This window comes from Macrobrachium rosenbergii, chromosome 37 (assembly GCF_040412425.1).
Source record: "Macrobrachium rosenbergii isolate ZJJX-2024 chromosome 37, ASM4041242v1, whole genome shotgun sequence".
Taxonomy (NCBI): domain Eukaryota; kingdom Metazoa; phylum Arthropoda; class Malacostraca; order Decapoda; family Palaemonidae; genus Macrobrachium; species Macrobrachium rosenbergii.
The window spans coordinates 11,561,943-11,583,873 of record NC_089777.1 but is presented as its reverse complement, the minus strand read 5'-3'; the positions used below and the strand labels follow the sequence as shown (position 1 = coordinate 11,583,873).

The 21,931-nt window shown below is 36.8% G+C and overlaps 1 protein-coding gene across 1 annotated transcript in view; it reads left to right on the top strand.

Moving 5' to 3' along the window:
• The window catches only part of LOC136825298 (glutamate receptor ionotropic, kainate glr-3-like), a 105,508-nt gene that overhangs the window by 73,097 nt on the left and 10,480 nt on the right, over positions 1-21,931 (top strand). Inside the window, exons 4-11 of the mRNA XM_067081406.1 lie at positions 2,596-2,877; positions 8,574-8,738; positions 10,198-10,448; positions 11,027-11,146; positions 12,720-12,885; positions 14,393-14,634; positions 18,686-18,870; positions 19,016-19,252. Coding sequence (XP_066937507.1) covers positions 2,597-2,877; positions 8,574-8,738; positions 10,198-10,448; positions 11,027-11,146; positions 12,720-12,885; positions 14,393-14,634; positions 18,686-18,870; positions 19,016-19,252 — 1,647 coding nt within the window. The 5' untranslated portion in view covers position 2,596. The remainder of the gene's footprint in view (positions 1-2,595; positions 2,878-8,573; positions 8,739-10,197; positions 10,449-11,026; positions 11,147-12,719; positions 12,886-14,392; positions 14,635-18,685; positions 18,871-19,015; positions 19,253-21,931) is intronic.

The following is a 21,931-nucleotide window of genomic DNA, read 5'->3' as shown; positions in this document are numbered from 1 at the left end:
TGCATCGGTGAAAAGCTGCAGGAATGACTTAACCATTTTTTGCATCGGTGAAAAGCTGCAGGAATGACTTAACCATTTTTTGCATCGTGAAAAGCTGGAATGACTTAACCATTTCTTGCATCGGTGAAAAGCTGCAGGAATGACTTAACCATTTTTTGCATCGGTGAAAAGCTGCAGGAATGACTTAACCATTTTTTGCATCGGTGAAAAGCTGCAGGAATGACTTAACCATTTTTTGCATCGGTGAAAAGCTGCAGGAATGACTTAACCATTTTTTTGCATCGGTGAAAAGCTGCAGGAATGACTTAACCATTTTTTGCATCGGTGAAAAGCTGCAGGAATGACTTAACCATTTCTTGCATCGGTGAAAAGCTGCAGGAATGACTTAACCATTTTTGCATCGGTGAAAAGCTGCAGGAATGACTTCTTGCATAACCATTTTTGCATCGGTGAAAAGCTGCAGGAATGACTTAACCATTTCTTGCATCGGTGAAAAGCTGCAGGAATGACATAACCATTTCTTGCATCTGTGTAAAGCTGTAGGAATGACTTAACCATTTTTTGCATCGGTGAAAAGCTGCAGGAATGACTTAACCATTTCTTGCATCGGTGAAAAGCTGCAGGAATGACATAACCATTTCTTGCATCTGTGTAAAGCTGTAGGAATGACTTAACCATTTTTTGCATCGGTGAAAAGCTGCAGGAATGACTTAACCATTTCTTGCATCTGTGAAAAGCTGCAGGAATGACTTAACCATTTTTTACATCGGTGAAAAGCTGCAGGAATGACATAACCATTTCTGGCATCAGTGAAAAGCTGCAGGAATGGAATAACCATTTCTTGCATCGGTGAAAAGCTGCAGGAATGACATAACCATTTCTTGCATCTGTGTAAAGCTGTAGGAATGACTTAACCATTTTTTGCATCGGTGAAAAGCTGCAGGAATGACATAGCCATTTCTTGCATCGGTGAAAGCTGTAGGAATGACATAACCATTTATTGCATCGGTGAAAAGCTACAGGAATGACATAACCATTTCTGGCATCAGTGAAAAGCTGCAGGAATGGAATAACATTTCTTGCACCGGGAACAGGATGCAAGATAAACTTGCATTTGATGTCATAAGATAACATCCTGCACCATCTAAGCTAGCGGAAACATTGGCAGTGAGTGATCTTACAGACAACTGGGACCTAATAGCACTTTCATTCTTGCTAAGCTGACATACGCTTTTGGCTTTGTTGGGTTTGCTTAATGGTTGTGGTCACCAACTGTTTTGTATTTTGCTGTACGACCTTCGCTTTCGCTGGCTAACTCTTCACCGTTCCTCATTGGACCGGTGGGTATCGTTCTCGGCTAGCACTCTGCTGGCCCCGCGTTCGATTTTCCGACCGGCCAATGAAGAATTAGAGGAATTTATTTCTGGCGACAGAAATTCATTTCTCGCTATAATGTGGTTCGGATTCCACAATAAGCTGTAGGTCCTGTTTCTAGGTAACCAATTGGTTCTTAGCCACGTAAAATAAATTTAATCCTTCGGGCCAGCCCTCTCTAGGAGAGCTGGTAATCAGCTCAGTGGTCTAGTTAAACGGCTAGTTTTCACAGTATGCGGCGCTGTAGAAGGGATGGATTAATGGATCATAAATACTTTCTTCGCTGAAAAAAATGATTTCCGTTTTAAAAACTACTTTTTTTCAAACTGTAGATGTAGATACAACTGCTTATACTTCTTGTATAAAGACTACTTGTTTAAAACTTTAGAAGTAAAATAGCAGATTATCAAAGACCGTCGCATTAGATGAATGCATGTAGCCTATTTATTTATTTATAAATTCTAAAAGTACATGTAATAGCTAATTATCTCATTAGATACAATAACTTATAGTTTTTGTTTAAAAAAACTACTTGCTTAAAACTTTAGAAGTAATAGCTAATTATCAAAGAACGTCGCATTAGATGAATGCATGTATGTACGTACATATGTGTTTATTTATGTTTAAATTCGAAAAGTACATGTAATAGCTAATTATCTTATTATCTTATTCAATATGTATTTTGCGGCAAAAATTCCGTGCGGCAAAGAGACCTTGCGGCAAAAATCCTACGGCAAAAAGTCCATGTCGAAAAGGCCTACGGCAGAAATTCCGGTCACCTGGAAGAACGCCCTTAGCCATCCTGACCAGGGATCCCTAGTCAAGAGAAAGAGGCCTTGTCTTTGTAACCTTTCCTTTGATTAAGATGCATTCTTGTAATCTTCCATTTACAGAGGTTTTATTCTTGTAAACTTTCAACTTTCTTTTGCACAAGGTGCGTTCCTTGTTTCCTTTCTTTTCAGTATAGGTTGCAACTCTTGTACCCTTCCTTTCAAACAGAACGTATTCCTCGAGACCCCTCATTTAAAGGCTTTATTCCTTATAGTCCCTCTAAAGCAGGATGCATACCTTCTAATAGCCCTTTAGTATATGGTGTATTTATTCTTATAACTCCCTTTAAAAAAGTGTTATATATTCCTTGCAATTTCCCCCTTAAATGAAGGTATTTAATTTGAACCAGTCCTTTGTTAATGGATATAAAATCCCTTTCATTCAACACAGGATGCTTTTTTGGGTCATTGCTTTCGGCATGGCCATCCCAGGAAAGTGTATTGGCACTCTCTCAGACATCAGCTTTGGTGCATCTGCCGGATTAGAAATGGACGAACCAACCAGGACCACCGTTCCAATTCGAGGGAAAATTCTCAGCGACTTCAGGGACGATTCGAGCTTCGTTCTGAAAGGCCTCGTGCTGTCGGAGATCGCCGTACATACCGCCTGTGGATGCCACTCGATATTGGTGACGCAGGGGAATGGACACTTAGTAATCCCGTCTGTCATAAGGTAGGAATTTGCTTTGATCCAAGCATATCCTTTATGGTAATATTTGCTGGCCGCGTGGGTTAAATGCGTCCACTGTAGTCCTGAGTTCTTGTCCTTCGCTGGTTCGAGCCAGCCCACGGGACGACGAACTTATTATCAACTAAAAAATTCCCCTTCGGTAACATATATGAAAATATATTATTTCCGAGGTAGAGCGAATTGGATATTAAAGGACGTTTGTAGCTTACTGATTTATATATATATTTATATATATATATATTTATATATATATATATATATATATATATATATATATATATATATATATATATATATATATATATATATATATATATATATATGCATTAAGCTACAAACGTCCTTTTAATATCCAATTCATCCTACCTTGGAAATAATATATTTTCATATATGTTACCGAAGGGGAATTTTTAGTTGATAATAAGTTCGTCGTCCCGTGGGCTCGAACGGGTAAAGGCGTCACTGTTGTCCTGAGTTCTTGTCTTTTGTTGGTTTGAGCCCACGGGACGACGAACCTATTAAACTAAAAAATTTCCTTCGGTAACATACAGTATAAAATGAATCACGGTATTAAAGATTTGTAGGTTAAAAGCTCATATATGAATCATATATATATATATATATATATATATATATATATATATATATATATATATATATATATATATATATACTATATATATTTATATATGTACTGTATATATTTATGTGTGTATATACAGAACCAAGATGAAAAATAGAACAGTGTATATAGTCCTGACCAGTTTCGTTTATTAATACATTTTCCAAAGGGATGATATGAGGAGAATCTTAATTTATACTATATGTGCTTGGGTGAAAGCACAGTGCATGCGAACACGGAAACAGTTAAAATGTCTCTTGCGACAGAGGCGGAGCATTTGTTGACAGAGAGATAGTGTGCTATTCACAAATATTATTTTTACGTCACACCTAACGTGTGACGTAAATTGCCAGAAGAACAAAGTGACACTTTCACTTGAAAAAAATTACTTTCTAAGTGCAGAGGATAGTTGGTTAATGTGGCTTTTCTCTAGCAACATTCACTTCAGGGTGTGACTTCCTTGCCTACACGAGTCAGGGTAGAAGAGAGACTATAACCTTAGCAGGCAACTCTTCTAGGAGATGGACACTCCGAAATCAAACCAGTGGTTAGAAAGGACTCTTTAGCTTTGGTAGGCAACAGAAGGTTACTCTGAATACAATCCTTGTTCTCTAACCTTGGACTGTGCCATGGCCATTGTACCGTGACCTTCCACGGTCTTGGGGTTGAGTTCACCTTGCTTGAGGGCACAAGCAGGCTTTTTTCCTCGTTCTCTTTTTTGCTTGCTTTTCTGTTTTTTCAAACAGCATGTAGAACAGACATGAGAAAGCAAAAATTGCTTGGATGGATTATCAGCAAAGTGCCTTCTTCTTTACTTGATCCTTGTCATTCTAAGCACTTTATATAGTTTCTAAATCCATCCTGACTGTCCTCCTCCCTTGGTTGTGGCAAACTTGGTGGGTTTCTTATGTGCCTTACAAGGTATGCCGGCTCCACCTTATTGACCAGTTGCTTCTGGTGTTTTTTCAGTGACGTGATTAGGCTGATTATGCTTTTAATATAATTTTTGTAAATGATGTAAATACTGTGTTGTTGATTGTATTATTATTGTTTATTGTTATGTTGATTTTTGTTATGTTGCTGGTGTTATGATTCTATTTATTAGTTTTGCTGTTAATTTTATGTTATTTCAATTTTTCGGGAGATATTGAGTTGAACCCTGGGCCTGCTACTCATTACTGAAATAAAAATTGCAGAGTACTTTCCTCAGATATTCGGGGCTTGAGGTCTAATTTTCTTAATCTCCAGAGTTGTGCCCGTAGCTGCGATTTGATGTTTTTATCTTACACACTTGTAAGTAGTAACAAGTCAGATTGAGTTTTTTAATCCCGGGGTTTGATGGCCCTGATTTTATTTATCTTCGTAACATCCCACATACGCAAGGTATGGCTGTATGTACTAAGTCCAGACGACCTATACATCGTCAGAAAAACTTGAGTGTAGTTGCTACGAAATTCTTTGTTTTAAGATTTTCAGTAAATTCTACAATTTTTCTGTTTACCTCAATCCAGATATCGACGATTCTGTATATGACTGTCCCTTTGAGAAGATTAGTATGGCTCTGTCACAGGATTCAAAAACTTCATTCGTTATTTGTGGGGACTGCGGTGCAAAGCACTGTGAGTGGCTTAATTCAAATTCCACGGGTCAACATGGCTGGTCTGCTCTTGAGTTGTGTATCTTCCGATCTTGTTCAGCTAATTGAGGAGCTCACACACATTTCTGGTAATAGGCCTCATATTCACAGATGTTCCAACTTTTGTCAAGTCCAAGGTCTGCGAGTATATAGGCACTTCCAATCACTGCGCCACTGAGATAGACATATCTATCAATCAGTATAATCCTAATTCCACCACTAGAAAAACGGCATGGCTGGAATCCAGAACCAATTGGGATTGCTTTATGGAATCATGTCAGGCTCCTAATATTTCAGATGCTATATCAGAGCCAGATCCCAAGAAGTTAAGTGAAATGCTGATGGCTGTAAGTGTATCCCTAGAAAGGTAATTAGATTCAGGGCACATAACCAGCCATGATACATTGTACATATAGAAGAGCTTACCATGATAAACAGACCAATTCAACACATGAAGACGAAATCTTTCACATGAAATCACACCATTTTTGTTTAGTCTTACCGTGCTGAGAATAGAATTTATCATATAGCTAAGAGAAATTACAATAATTCCTTAAAGAGGAAACTTGAGGGACTTACTCAGCCTCAACTGTGGTGGACCAAATTGGCATCATCTATCTTTGGGTCAGGCTCGTCTTCAATTCCTCCACTACTAATGGATGATGGTGGATTGGTTATTGGCCCTTGAACTGCTTCATCGAGCTTCTGAAACCAACCAATCAGCTGAGGATGTCCTTCTCCCAGATACTTGTCATCCTAATCCTATTCTTACAAAATTTGCATTTTGCCCTAGGGATGTTAAGAAAAATCTAGGTAATCTTGATAGCTGGGGTGAAGATAATCCCGATGGTTTCTTCCTTTGTTTTTAAAAAAAGTTTCTAGTGTGTTGTCTCCCAAGATAAGTAGGTTCTATAGATTTTTATATCGACATAGTATCGTTGCAGATGAGCTCACGCTTAGCAACACAGTGCCTGTTCCAAAGAATGGCATATCTGCAGAGAGCAGTAACTTCAGGCCAGTTTCTATTCTCCCTGTGTTCTCCAAAGTTGCTGAAAATCTAATTTTTAAGCCACTATATAAGTATGTGGAATCAAAAGTATTCTTTGCTGATAGTCAGTATGCACATAGGAGGCAGTTAGGTACCTGCAATGCTCTTTTAGATTTGACATCCTGTTTGCAAGAGAACCTTGACAATGGGTCTGAGTGCAGAGTAATTCAAATAGATTCAAGTGCTGTTTCGATTTAGTAGACTACAAGGCACGTATTTATAAACATCAGAATTTTGGAGTGGGTGGATACTTTTTGCATGCTTTTATTCAACTTGCCTTCTTTGTCTGTCTGTCTGGGTCAAAACTTTTAACTCCATTTTCGTCCTGTTCCTGTCGTTTGATGGACTTGAAATTTTGCATGGTTACTCAATCCTGGTGATAATACAACCTTACATGATCAGTAGGTCAGCAGTGACCTCTAGTGACCTTACAGTGACCTCTCCCTGTATCTCAGGATTTGTGGGAAACTCTTCGGATTTTTCATACCTTCTTTGACTCGGTAGAATAAGTTAGTAACTCTACGGATTTTTCAGACCTTCTGTTGCTTGAAAAGATATCATGTTCAGGTTTTTTCTAGTTAGTCATAAATCGGTTACAGTTTCTGTCAAAACTAAAAAGTATAAAATAAATATAAATTTGTTTTCAAAACATGTTTTTATTAAAATGCACAAAAAAGTACAAAATAATTTTTTGAGATAATCAGGATTTTCTTACAACTAATCATGTCTACAAAATTAAAAGCGTGGACCCCAAACATGGAAGGAAATGCTACAAGAAAAGAAATAGATTTTGTTATTGTAGCATTTCCTTCCATGTTTGGCGCCCAGGCTTTTATTTTTGTAGACGTGAGTAATTGTTAGAAAATGCAGGGTTTTCTTACAGTTAATCATGTCTACAAAAATAAAAGCCTGGTGCGTCTCAAACATGGAAGGAAATGCTACAAGAAAAGAAATTTATTTTGTATTTCTTGTAGCATTTCCTTCCACGTTTGGCGCCCACACTTTTATTTTTGTAGACATGATTAATTGTAAGAAAATTCTGGTGTGTCTCAAAAAATTATTTTGTACTTTTTAGTGCATTTTAATATAAGCATGTTTTAAAATTTATTAATTTTTTTTTAGGTTTACTGCAAGATTTCCTTACAGGTTGGCAGCAACGAGTTCCTGTTGATGGGATCTTTAGCGAACCAAGACCTATTATGTCTGGAGTTCCAGAGTGTAGTGTTCTAGGTCCACTGTTATTTTTAGTGTATACAAGTGAAATGGTTGTTGGTCCAGAAAACAAGATTGTTCAGTATGCCGATGATGGAACACGTGTGTGTGTGTGTGTTTTGTGTTTAGAAAGTCTCCACTTACAAGAAATGAAACTGCCTTGGTCTCAATCGTAACTTGGAGCGGATTAGTGAATGGTGTAGTCGGTGGGGTATGAGGCTGAACTCCATTAAAACAAAAACACTGTTGATTAGTAGCTCTCATACAGATTTTCCACCTCATCCTCCCATCCAGGCGGATGGGAGTCGGCTGAATGAGTCTGGAGCTTTAACTGTTCTAGGTGTAACTTTTGACTCACTTCTAACTTTTGAGAAACGTCTAATGAAAGTGTCAGCAAATGCCGCACGTAAGTTATGTATCAGTGCAGCCTGTTTGGGTCATTTGTGCTTCCTTTACTAGGGTACTGTTCTCCGGTGTGGATGTCTGCTTCTGCCAGGGATTTATCTCTTTTAGACATTGTGGTTCGTGGTAGGTTTCTGTTTCCTAATATTAGCAGTTAGGACATGATATTCTGCTGAAAAAAATTTTAATGTCAAGCTACTCGCTACAGGTGACCCCCTTAACGGATTAGTGATGTAACTATAGGCATTACTTTAAAGTTCTTTGCAGCGTGCCCTCGGCCCCCAGCTGCAACCCCTTTCGTTCCTTTTACTGTACCTCCTTTCAGATTCTCAGCCTTCCGTCTTACTTTATACCCTCTCCTAACAATTGATTCATAGTGCAACTGCGAGGTTTTCCTCCTGTTACACATTTCAAACCTTTCACTGTCAGTTTCCATTTCAGCGTTGAATGACCTCGTAAGTCCTAGTGCTTGGCCTTTGGCCTAAATTCTGTGTCCATTTCAGTTCAGTTCACCTCACTACAGGTGACAGTGGCTCTCCAGTGGCTGCATCAAGATTTTGGGAGTAATATTTCAAAATTGATAAAAACTGACAATTTTTCTGCAAAATGTAATAAATTTTGAGTAACTTTTGGTGAGCATAAACAGAGAAGCAGTTCCAGCTGAAGATATTTAAAGTAACAAGCTGTTCATCTGATGGATAATATAATGTGGAAGTTAAAGTGAAGCAAACTCAGGCATATTTTTCTTTTCACTGCAGGAACAGCTTCGGCTCCTCAAACCCTCTGGTCGTTGTAGATGTTTCTGTGCTCCAGCAGAAGGAGATTGAGGAGGAACTCCGGGGAAATCTGTGGGGCAGCCCCACCTTCGCATGTCGAGTGATGTTAATCGACTTAATGGGTGATGATAACTACAGTATTCTCAGGTAAAGAAAAAGAAAATTATACATAATATATAATATATATACATATCTGTATATATATTATATATACTGTATATATTTAAGGTAAACAATGGAGTACTGCAAGGCCTTTCGACTTCTTGTCCTTTATTCTGCTAAGTAAAGTACAAGAAGTCGAAAGGCCTCGCTACTACTCCATTGTTTCTCTTTCCTTCATGGATTTTGCCTTTATTTATATATTCATCCCGTTCCATATTTTTCGTGATTCAGTTATACATATACAGTATATAATTATATATATACAGTGTATATATATGTATATATATATATATATATATATATATATATATATATATATATATATAAACAGAGAGAGAGGGAACATTAAGTGTTAGTGTGGTTGATCAAAGGACACAAGTGATGGAATCATAAAATCATTAGTAAGTATACGCGACTGATGATGATATACTGTGAAAATAACCTAGCCAAAGAATATGAGAAGGTGAAAATAACTGAGCCAAAGAATATGAGAAGTAAAGAAGATAGCAAATCTGCTGTAGGAGTTTTAGAAAAGAAGAGCAATGTCGTTGGAGTAAAAGTTAGATATATGAAGGAATAGATGAGCCAGATCTCCCTTATGGAAGTAAAGTATGAATAGTGAATGCACACATACATACACACATACACAAACACTTTATAATATATATATATGTGCACTGTATATATATATATATATATATATATATATATATATATATATATATATATATATATATATATATATATATATATAAACACACACATATATATGTGTGTGTTTTTATTGTAGACTTAATCTTTTTCTAAATTATCTTCTTAGATATATGGTATACTGGCATAAAGTTTCGTCCTTGGTACTGCAATAGAAAACCATTTAACTTGTTACAGGTCATTCTTATTCCGAAATACCCCTTTGCAATAGGGTCACTTTTTAAATTTAAATATAGACTCTGCCCAATAATGCGATCTTCAGTCATAAATATACTTGCCCCAAATGTTAATATATATATATATATATATATATATATATATATATATATATATATATATATATATATAGAGAGAGAGAGAGAGAGAGAGAGAGAGAGAGAGAGAGAGAGAGAGAGAGAGAAAGTGTATCTTAGTTTAACCAGGCCACTGAGCTGATTAACAGCTCTCCTAGGGCTGGCCCGAAGGATTAGATTTATTTTACGTGGCTAAGAACCAACTGGTTACCTAGCAACCGAACCTATAGCTTATTGTGGAATCCGAACCACATTCATACGAAAAATGAATTTCTGTCACCAGAAATAAATTCCTCTAATTCTTCGTTGGCCGGTCGGAGAGTCGAATGCTGGGCAACAGCGTGCTAGCCAATAGCTCTACCCACCCTTCCAATGAAGAACTAGAGAGAGAGAGAGAGAGAAAGATTTATATATACCAGAATTCCTCCTTCTCCATTCAGGTTTTTGAAAATGGCAAAACTGTGGGAATGGCCCGAGACGAAAATCCTCATCGTCGGTAAAATACAAGAAGTTCAGACGTGGCTCCATCACTCGATATTTCGAAATTCGCTTCATGTTCTCTATGGCAGCTTTCAAGAGGAACATGCTGATTCTTCAGCTTCAAAATATGAAAGAATATTCCCTGTCCATAACGAGCCAACGGCCCATTTCCACGAAGAAACGAGTGAGCGTCCGGATGGGCATCATCGAGGCAAGTGATCAGGTTTCTCTAGGTTGACATAAATTATGAATGTTATTATTAAAAAAATATTCATAGTAGCATGAGTCTTGAAATGGAGAAACAAATCCACAGTTATGTATATGTACATATATTTAAAGATAAATCTGTACAGATTTATTTATAAATATTTTTACATATAACTGTGGATTTGTTTCTCCATTATTATTATTATTATTATTATTATTATTATTATTATTATTATTATTATTATTATTATTATTATTATTATTATTATTATTATTATTGAAGATAGGTATCCAGAGTAATTTTCTATCTTAGTGTATGAAATCTGTAGAGTGAGATTTTGAGACCCTATGCATCTCTTACGATGAAAAGCGAAAGCTGAAGAAGTTCTCGAAAAATTTACGTTCAGATTTAACAGAACATTATCACCGAATTCCATCTTCCTAGAACTGTTTATGATTTACGAAATTATATTATCATTATCATCAGAATGGTTCCAAGACACTAGTCCCAGAAGAAACTGAAGGTGAACTCGAAAAGGTTACCTTTTAACTTTTCTTTTGTCACGAATTCTCCCAATACAGGATATTCCCTTCAGCTTTTCAACCGCTGTTTGTTCTGCAACCGAGGTGGACCACACGTAAGAAGCCTCCCCTCTTGGTCGTTGGGGTCAAAAATTCCTCGGTTGTATCTCTCTTCATCAGGTAAGCGCCGTATTTATTTATTTATTTTTATTGCACTTACACATCATTTGCAAACATTCTCTTTCCTACGCGTGACTGACTTATATGGCTTTGTCCCCTTATTTTTCCTTCGTCCCCTTATTTTTCCTTCGTCCCCTTATTTTTCCTTCGTCCCTTATTTTCCCATCGTCCCCTTATTTTTCCTTTGTCCCCTTATTTTTCCTGTGTCCCCTTGTTTTTCCATTGTCCCCTTGTTTTTCCATTGTCCCCTTAGTTTTCCATTGTCCTCTTAGTTTTCTTTGTCCCTTAGATTTCCATTGTCCCCTTATTTTTCCATTGTCCCCTTATTTTTCCATTATCCCCTTAGTTTTCCATTGTCCCCTTATTTTTCCTTTGTCCCCTTAGTTTTCCGTTGTTTCCATATTTTTCCTTTGTCCCCTTATTTTTCCCTTGTCCCCTTATTTTTCCTTTGTTCCTTTAGTTTTCCATTGTCCCCTTATTTTTCCTTTGTCCTCTTAGTTGTCCAATGTCCCCTTATTTTTTCCTTGTCCCCTTAGTGTTCCATTATCCCCTTAGTTAGTTGTAATGCCAGATAACCCACAATTAATTCATTAATGTCCCCTTAGTTTTCCATTGTCCCCTTAGTTTTCCATTGTCCCCTTATTTTTCATTTGTCCCCTTAGTTTTCCATTGTCCCCTTATTTTTCCTTTGTCCCCTTATTTTTCCTTTGTCCACTTAGTTTTCCATTGTCCCCTTATTTTTTCTTTGTCCCTTCAGTTTTCCATTGTTCCCATATTTTTCCTTTGTCTCCTTATTTTTCCCTCCTGCTCTCTCAGGAAAGAGCAGTTGTTTTCTCTTAATGGTACATTTGAATATGGTATATTTATCATATAGTGATCTCTTATGTAGGGTTCCAAATTTTTGCAAGAATTTTAATATTAATGTTGTTTTTAAATTTTCAAATACCTTGAAAAACATTGATAAGAAATTCTCGCAGAGTTTCTCAGGGCTGCATTTACAGGGTTCCTGGCATGAATTGCGACTGTTTTTGTATAGGACCATCTGGAAAGGGACTGGAAACAAGAATTATACAACACAGATATAGTGTGAGAACGGGACAAATGGCGAATGCTTTATTTTTACATATTAATAATTTTAATCATATGATTCATTGGGAGGCGGCAAAAGTTGTATTATATTGTAACAATATAACTCGTAGAAATGTTCTTGAATCTGCTTTGATTAAATGTCATGGTGACTTACTGAATGTAAGCTAGGGTATGTACAAACTAGACCCATTTGTTGTTAAAGAGGTTTGTAAGATTGTTTCTTTTTAATCACCTGTTGAGCTGTTCTATACCTGCTGTACTAGTTTTGACGGGATCTTGGGTATTTGTGTTTCCAGTTTTTCAGCTTTTATGTTTACTTCATTAGATATTCTCAGTGTTTTTGGCATTGTGCCTCGAAAATGTGTTGAAATAACACGAAAGCACTTGGTACTCCTTCTTTTATTTTTCCTGTGGCCTTTGCTGAATATATATATCTATGTTCAGATAGTATTGTTTGTATTTTTTTTACTCATTTATATTCCAGAGCAAATAGATAACCTTCATGGTGTTCTCCTGCGCGTGATTTCTGTTGCCTACTTCCCATATTCCAGTTACAAACTAGACTCTGAGGAACCTGGGACGACAGTAACCCTTTTAGACTCTGTTGACAAAAGGTCATTCGAGGTCTTTTCAGCTCGGGCGAATTTCAGGTGAGAGACACCACTAATTCTGCCATGACTCCCTTGAATGCTGTAACTGGTCATGGTGTGCAGTTGTGCACACAATTTATGCCATGTAACATGCCTCACTCTCTCAAACCTAGGCTACCTGTCTTCACCAACTCGTTTGAAGCTACTTTGACACTTTTTCCAATCATTTATTTTGCAACTGCGAACACCGTCCCATTCTTCTAAGAGTGGTAAACACTCTTAAGGTGCGTTCACACGATCGAACAATGTTCGACGGATATAATTGTTACCAACTAGCAGTGGAAAGCGAAAAGGCTCGCTGATGACGTCAGAAGCGAGCACCAAGTGGTGTACCGGACACTGTCCTTGTTCCCAGCATCGAAACGTCACACACTGAATTAAATGCCTGAGTTACCAACGGACATCACCTTCGAACATTGTCCACCGGTCTATGCCCTGTGAGCAGATTCGAAACGGTGGTAAACACCCTCATCTGGTACCACTGCTTGTTGCCAGATCAGCTTCCATCGTTTCACCGCTTATGACGTCATCCTGCTTCTCCTGTGATATGGTAACGATTTTGTCCGTCGAACATAGTTCGATCGTGTAAACGCACCTTAAGTCTGTCCTGAAGTATGGCTAGGAAAGTTGAATAAGAGATTACAGACTGGAATTCTCACTTGTAACTTTATCTTTGTCTTTATGTACAGTATTTGTTCCATATAATTTTAATCGCTCTGCATTCACTTTTTGCACAGCAGCATTGATCACTGTGGTAGCTTACATTTACATGTAATTGGTCATGTTTGTGCTTTCACAGTAATTTTTCTTGCAGCTCATAGGTTAACGACCAAAGCACCCTTTTTCAATGAGGGAATTGTCTCAGAGCACTGAGAAACAAACACCTACTATACCTTAAGTTATTACTATAGTCAATTATTGAGAATGAGCGAACATTCTTACAGAGCAGAGCAAAAAGACCTTCTACTTGCGCAGTAAGCTTCTACAGATTAGACTGTGGTTTAAAAAATGGAGAAAGTGGAGAGAAGATGAGGAGGAGTAAATCAAGAGACAATTCAGTGTATTTATACAGTACATAAGCAACCTTGCATGTCAGAAAAGATTACAGCAGTGGTGTGTGATGCTTGCAGGTGGTATTGCAGCCTTTGCATTATAGTTAATCACATTGTCTCCAAATGGTTTCATTCGTTAGATAAGACTCAGGGTTCATGTATAACCAGTGACGCTTGCAAGTATAGTATTACAGCCTCTGCAACGGCATGAATTACACAGTCTCGTAATGCTTTTGTTTGTGATAAAAAGAACGTAGGTTCAGAACTTTCAGATTTTGACTTTAAGGCTTAAATGAAGGATTAATGCCCCTACCTTGTAAGCTGCCTAGTTCTGCTGAAGTTTGTTATCAGCCTTAGTAGTCTAGTAAAAGCAAAGATGGTTTAGCATGAGAACCAAAAGCTTAGAGAAAGAATCATTGAAATTATTCTGTTTAAACACCTTATTAACCTTCCAGTTATGTGGTTCGTACACCTGAGGACCAGAAACCCGGCATGAGGAGTCCTAACGGCTCTTGGAGCGGTGCAATGGGGGTCATTCAGCGAGAGGAAGCTGACCTCACCACCTCGTCCGCTGGTTCTTCGTGGAAACTGACAGTTTCAGACTTCGAGAGGTTTTCTCCCATTGATCCTTTTGTCATCGTGTCTCTGAAGCCACGGTCATTGCCTCAGTACCTCATTATAATTCTCCCTTTCACAGGTAAAATAAAGGTAATTTGCATTTCTGCAAATGATCCTTACTGGTGTTTGGGTGAGATAATACCTCTTACCTTGTGCAGTGTTCTGCAGGCAGCATTAATGGTTCTTTGAAGCATACCTTTTGCCTCCCATCATAGGTACATTCCCCTTGGTACCTACAGTCACCGTACACTATAGTATATTGACCTAGAAGCATGCCCCTCACCCAGGAGCCACTCCCCTTTACCATAGCAACGGTAACTAACTGCTTTTTCTTTTAATCTTATTGTCACTGTCCATTTATTTACACCGTGCTCACAGTTGATAATTGGCAGCATTTTTCTGTATAATGTTAAAATTTTGAGAACATAGAAATTTAAATGATTTTGAGGCATTATGACTCTAGTTGTGCTCTAAATTTTGAGATATTTATTCTTACTTGATTTATATTTGCTGTACTTCAAGAGAATATTGAATAGGCTTCATTCAAAACCAGTGTTGTTCTTGATTTTAGACTGTTTGCAATGCATTTAACATCTCTAAAGTGCTAATGGCCTTAAACTCTGTTCAACTTTTGTGTTTCCAATTTTTAAAATTATTATACAGAACAGGTCTGATTACACACTGTGAACACACCTAGTGTGAATGAATGGATGTTTACATAAACATTTAATACAAACCAATTGGCTACCTTAGCTATGGAAGGTGGGACGTTTCTGGGTTAGAGGCATAACTTTTAGACCAGTATATCCAAAGATGACCAGGCCAGGAGTGCCAGGACATAAACAAACATGTTACATTCACATAGAGTGTATTACAGTAATTTGATTACTAGTTATAAGTAACAAGGCATTATTTTTACTGAATACAATTTGCAGTGTCATATTTTAATTTTACCTTTCACCAGTTCCCACTGAGAAAAAACCTCTAGTCTACTTTTATTAGAATAAGGAAATGGAACCCAGTGGTCTAGTTGAGCTCATATATAATAATCATGTATACTGACTTTGTTCAAAAGTAAACCCACTTTGCCAATGCAAAGGACATAGATCTCCAATAAGTTGATATATAACTTTGTGATAAATCACATTCAGCAGAATATGTACAATTTAATTAACTTTTTTTTTTTTTATAAAATAATCATGTAACTCTCTCTCTCTCTCTCTCTCTCTCTCTCTCTCTCTCTCTCTCTCTCTCTCTCTCTCTCTCTCTCTCTCTCTCTCTCTCTCTCTTCCTGTTCCAGACTTTTCAGATGCCTCGTAGAAAATATTCGGCGGCATAACTGTCTACAAGGGTTCAAGCTCTGTCCACCCCCCAAATTTTTTGTTTATATATATTTTAACCCCACATATATAACCTAGGCTTGAGAGAAAGACCCTGACTCTGCTGAGGGTAAGGTTGAAAGTCATAAAAAACCTGACTCTCAGCTAACACTACTTAGCCATTGAAAATTTGGCTCCCACTCTGTAGCAAGAGTTACAGGATGTAAAGATGATAACATACACCATAGTGCCAATGCCATAAAGACATAATATTAGAGAAGGTATTGTTTTTACTGAATAAGATTTACAAAGTCATATTACTATGACAGGTATTGATTCAAACTAAGCCAGAAATTGCATTGAAAGTCCATTAGAAATTTTATTAATGACTTAACTCTACTAAGAGTTTTAAGTGGTAATAACAATAAGAAAAAATTTTTAAACTTTAAAAATTGAATTTTCTGTAATAAAATGTATGTGAAGTGTAAATCTTTCATCCAAAACCTGTTACCATCTTCAATAGTATAATTAAGTAATCCCTCAAAAATCTGGATTGTCATTATCTGGATCTTGACATTTTCCAGACACATCAGGAGCCCAGGGAACAAGGCCCAAAAATATATGATATATAAATTTAAAAAAACTTTTATGAACTGCTCTAATTATCGGCAGTACTGCACAGCTTCAGGAAAATGTTGGTAACACTGCTTACACTCATAAACAGACTGAGAAAGGGTTTTGGTGGGTGGGGGAGGCTGCAAAAAGTTCCCAAGGCAGTTGGGGGTGGGTTGGATGGCTGGGTGCCATGGGAGAGGAGGAGCAGTAAGCTGCATAAAGGAACTCACTCAGAGAAAGCGTTGTTTTGGGAGGTGGGGAGTAATTTCCTGGCTAGGGTGGGGGCTGGGGATGCAGTGTTGGATGGGTGATGAGGGCTAGGTAGACATCTGACTTGCTAGAGCTTGTTTTGTTTCATATTTTTATGTTTGTGATATTGTAATTCATATTTTATTAAAGATATGTACAGTACTGATGTACAGTATAGAGAGAAAGAGGGAGAGAGAACAACCGAGGTATCGCTTACACTGAAGCCTATACAGTAAAACACACACACACACACACACACTACTTCACTTTGTTATTAATATTGTTTGCTATTGTCGTTTATATTTTTACTGTATTTTCTCATTTTTTAATTTTTACAACCAAAAAGATAAATGCAAGCATGTGATAGAACTTGTTTTGTTTTGTGTTTTATGCTTGATTTTTCCATATTTTATTAAAGGATATGCACATTACTGTGCTGTAACAAAGCAAAAGAAGAAAAATAAGAGGGATGGCATACATAGAGAGAGAGAGAGAGAGAGAACATCTGAGGTTTCGCCTACATTGAAGCCTATATAGTAACACACTTCCTCACTTTTTTAATTATATTTTGCAGTATTCTCATTTATATTTTCCTTATGTTTTCTCATTTTTTGATTTTTACAAACCAGAATATAAACATTATTATGTGCATAGGTATGTACGTCCACTCACACTCATTCTCTGGTTTGTTAGATTGGTGTCACTACCCTTCAATTATAAATAGCACATGCCTTGCCAACATTTACAAATGCGCATTTTAAATGGTTTAACAGTAATTAGAAATGAAATATCTGCACTGGTAAAATATTCTCTTTTTATGATGTGTGCTAATCATACTTAGAGTCACCTAATGAAATACTGTAAAGTAGATCAAACAAAACATAAAAAGACATGTGATACAATACTGCACTAAGAAACACACAGGAACACGAGAGAAAAAGAACGGGTTGACTTTTTTCTGGGTACGATGTATTTTCGGGAAAATGATAAAATTGTTTTTGTAAACTATTGTACTGTGTTGCATATGAGAGAAAAAGGGGTTTACTTTTTGTAGCCAATACAATACATTTTACAGTGCTTGGGGTAAATGAAAAACGTGTGTAGCATTCTGTACTGTGTGTCACATCAGAGAGAAGAAGGGGTTGCTTTTTTGTTCTTAAGTGTACGTATTTAAGGAGTTTATTTTGTTACAAATATGGGAAAGTAAGGTAGATAATTGCTCTTGGCATAAAGTTGTCAGTTTAAATTGTGATGTTTGCCGTTTGTAAGCATAATGATTGTTTACAGCCATGTGGTATTGACAAGGTTAGGTGAGGTAGGGTATGGAGATCCCCTTGCACACCCGTAGGATTTTTTTACTCCCCATTATCCGGATTTCTTCGTTATCTGACAGTTCCTTGGCTCTATTAATCCAGATAATTGAAGGATTACTTGTATATAATTCTGCCAAAAATTAATGTAACATTAAAAAATGTATTTATGATAAAATTAGTATGAATTTTGACATATTTTCTGGAAACTCATTATCATCTTCAGTTACATCATTAGAACTATGATTCAGGTAAAAATGAACATTGTACAGTAGCTCAATAAACCTTCTCTGATCCTCTGCCTCCGGAGACTTGGATCTTGGCCATTCTCTTCCAAATCGGTCATCTTGCATCGATTCATATCACACTTCAGTCTAATTAGGATTAGCTGAAAGGTTTTCTAATCATTTCTTTCCTCTTCGTATTTCTTCATACAATACTTTCCTAAGAACTGGATGTTTCACCCATCCTTTTAAAATGGCCTAGCCAGCAGAACCTTCTCTTACTTATGTGGCATAGGTGTTCAGAATTCACTTTATGCATGATCACTTTTTATTAGCAATAATAATAGCAATTTTAACTCCCTAATTCTGTTATGGTGTTGGATTTAAATGCAACAATAAATCTTGGGTTTCAGGCAGTGTCTGGATCATTGTCATGGCAAGCATCATTGTTTGGGGATTGTCACTTTGGGCTCTGCAAAGGGTGCGAGCTCTCACTCTGAAAGATAAACCGATGCTAGTGAACAAGGCAATTTTTTACAGCTGGGCCGTGATGCTAGAAGATCCCCCTGCTCGTCCTCCAGTTAACTCCACGGGACGGGTGAGTTTTCTGATAGCATTGTTTCCCTGGATTTAATTGTATTCTTCTCCAAGTGGTCCATGTATTCAAGAAAAATGTAAGCTTCTATAAAATAGAACCATATTAAATGCCCATGTCAGACTGCTGTCATTTCTTCTTCCCTCAGATGTTGGTGGGATGTTGGCTCCTCACCTGCCTGCTGATTTCAGTTGGTTACAGATCTTCGCTCGTTGCTCATCTGTCCGTGCAGGAGAAGGCAAAGCCTATTGATAGTTATCAAGACATGATTAGTCGACCCAGCTGGAAGTGGGAATGTGACCAGTCCCTTTTTTATGGCGTTGCTTTAGAGTATTTCCAAAAGAGTGAAACACAAATTGTTCAGTATGTTTACAAGCATTCAAGGGTGAGTTACAGTTATGTCAACACAATTTAGGAGAGTTGTAAATTTATTATTAACTACTGTACTTTAGTTTCATCAGACCACTGATCTAATTTATTTATTTAGCTCGAAGGATTTGTCTTTTCAAATGACACAGTTTTAATTTGATTTTTAAAATTGTAGATCTTTAAATATTTTATAATTGGTTTAACTGGAAATGATGAAGAATCTAACAAAATTTCTTTAGCTGATTTGTTTCCAAAACTTGACATTTGTTGTTAGTTATATTTTGAATATTCACACAAAATATGTTTTAACTGTAGTGTTACTGTACAGTCTGTTCATACTGTATAGGGATAGGATCATATGGGCTATTCATCAAATATCCATTAGGCTTGCATTAGTGTGCAATCTCCAAGAGCTTATTTAACATTTGCCGATTTTAATGCCCATAACGCTATTTGGATTGCAATCGTACATCAGCAGATCTTCCACGAAGAGTATTGGAACAGGTCATGAACTCAAATAATGTAGTCTCAGTGACAGCGGAACGCATACATTTTCTAAAAACTTGCAATTTACAGTATTACTCTCAGATTCATTATTTATATATTTTAGCATTTTCTGATTATAATATGTTTTAGAGATGTTATGTAATCATTAATAGCAATATCTGTTTGTGATCTTGCCATAGCAGTTGCAGCTTTGGCTGCTTTATTGACTTCATCATTTCCTCATGAGAAAGGAAGCCATCATATTTCTACATTTTTGCCATCCTCGTATAATTTGTGCAAGGATGTTTTTTAGATTATAATTTTGAAGGTTGTCTACAGCATTCCTAAAATTGTTAAAAATTACAAATTTCTACAGCGGTATAGCTTTGATAATTTCAGCGGCTGATCCTCATATAATTGTGCTGTGAAAACTGGAGCATTGTTAGGCAAGGAAAATTGATACGTTTGTTGGGTGATTTGCCTACAAATCCCATGCCTGGCGAAGACTTGGATCCATCAGTGCATAAAGTACTGTATCGCAATTTGTTTATGATGTTCTAATTTTGAAGAATATTTACATCAATATTTATTGGCTCAAACACTCTACTGGCTCTAATAGGAAAAAGTGTTTAGTGATTGTTTATAAATAAATCTCTTTGATCAATAATTTTTTCTGTTGGTGAATTACTTACTTGTATTTCTACTGCACTACACACTTTACTAAGTCATGATGAAGAGCTGAAGTTGTTACACCACTTTTAATGTCGACAAGGTGTTTAGGGAGGATTGAAAAGCTCCAGTGCCTTACACTGCGTTGTGGTTCCAACATCCCGACACATCAGGCAGGATTGTTGGAGAAACTTTTTTATCCCCATTAAAAAGCTTTTAGTTCGCTTGGCTGAACATTGCCTCTTTGACTGCACTAACCCACCATCCTCATTCAGTGTGGCGGTCGGCAAACTTTAACAGTAGGTATTCATTACAAATAATGAAAATTTTCATGATAAAATTAATTATTTGGATACTCACCTACTGTGAAAGTGGAAACCCACCCAGCCTCCCCACATCTTAGTGGGTGATCATGAAGGATTCTTATAAGAATGTAAACATTCCAACGCCACCTGGTGGGAAACAGGTTATTGCAGAGACAGTTCTAGCAGGTTAGCCAAGCGTTATCTTGTTTTTTTTTTTTAAACGCCTGTTGCACCTAATGGTGAAGGTATAAGCTAACTTTAACAGTAGGCAAGTATCCAAATAATTAATTTTATCATGAACATTTTCGTTATTTTTAGTAAGTTTGCTTTTTTTTAAAAGGTGTGATTTATCAGTTTCATTGAATCTTTTGCTTAGATTGTCTGATCTTCCAGTTGAGTGTTTTTGTTCTGAAAAAGTATCAGACCACCAAGGCACTTGATGTTGATTAGGATGTGTTGTAGAATGTGGGATGACTTTATCTGCGGAATTTATGGTAAATTTGTAATTAAATGTTTAGTTTTGCTGAGATCTCATAGACATTCAAACAGAGGGATTTGTTGCGTTTGCGAGTGGTATATTTCCCAGTCAGCTTTATGGATGTGTAGTCAGGGATATGTTTAATGGGACTGTATTGTAAAAGTGAGAATAAAACTGGAAAGTAATCACTAGTATATAGGTCGTTGCATATGTCCTATTCAAATCTAACCACTGTTGGATGAACAAAGACTGACACCCACTAATGATAAAATTCCTGTGTATTTTTGAGAAAATGTATGTGTTCCGCTGTCACTGAGACAGTACATTATTTGAGTTCATGATCTGTTCCAATACTCTTCGTGGAAGATCTGCTGATGCACGATTGCAATCCCAAATAGCGTTATGGGCATTAAAATCGGCAAATGTTAAATAAGCTCTTGGAGATTGCACACTAATGCTTTTAAATTACTTAAATCATAATTTTATTTTTTATGTAAATAGCAAATGATGTAGGATTGTTTTATGTCCATAATTTGATGAGAGTCTAGAAATCTGAAACTGTGGTCTCTACAACTTTGAGTATAATTTTGACTGAAACAATTAGGTTATTATTGTACAGCTTTGTGTGTAATAGCTTATTTTACTTCCTCTTTTTAGTTCTCTGTTGGTGAAGTAAGTGCCCCAGCTTTCTTTACACTGAATCGCCATGAGAACTTACTGCGATACCCAACACCATAAGATGATCTTTCAGTCAAGG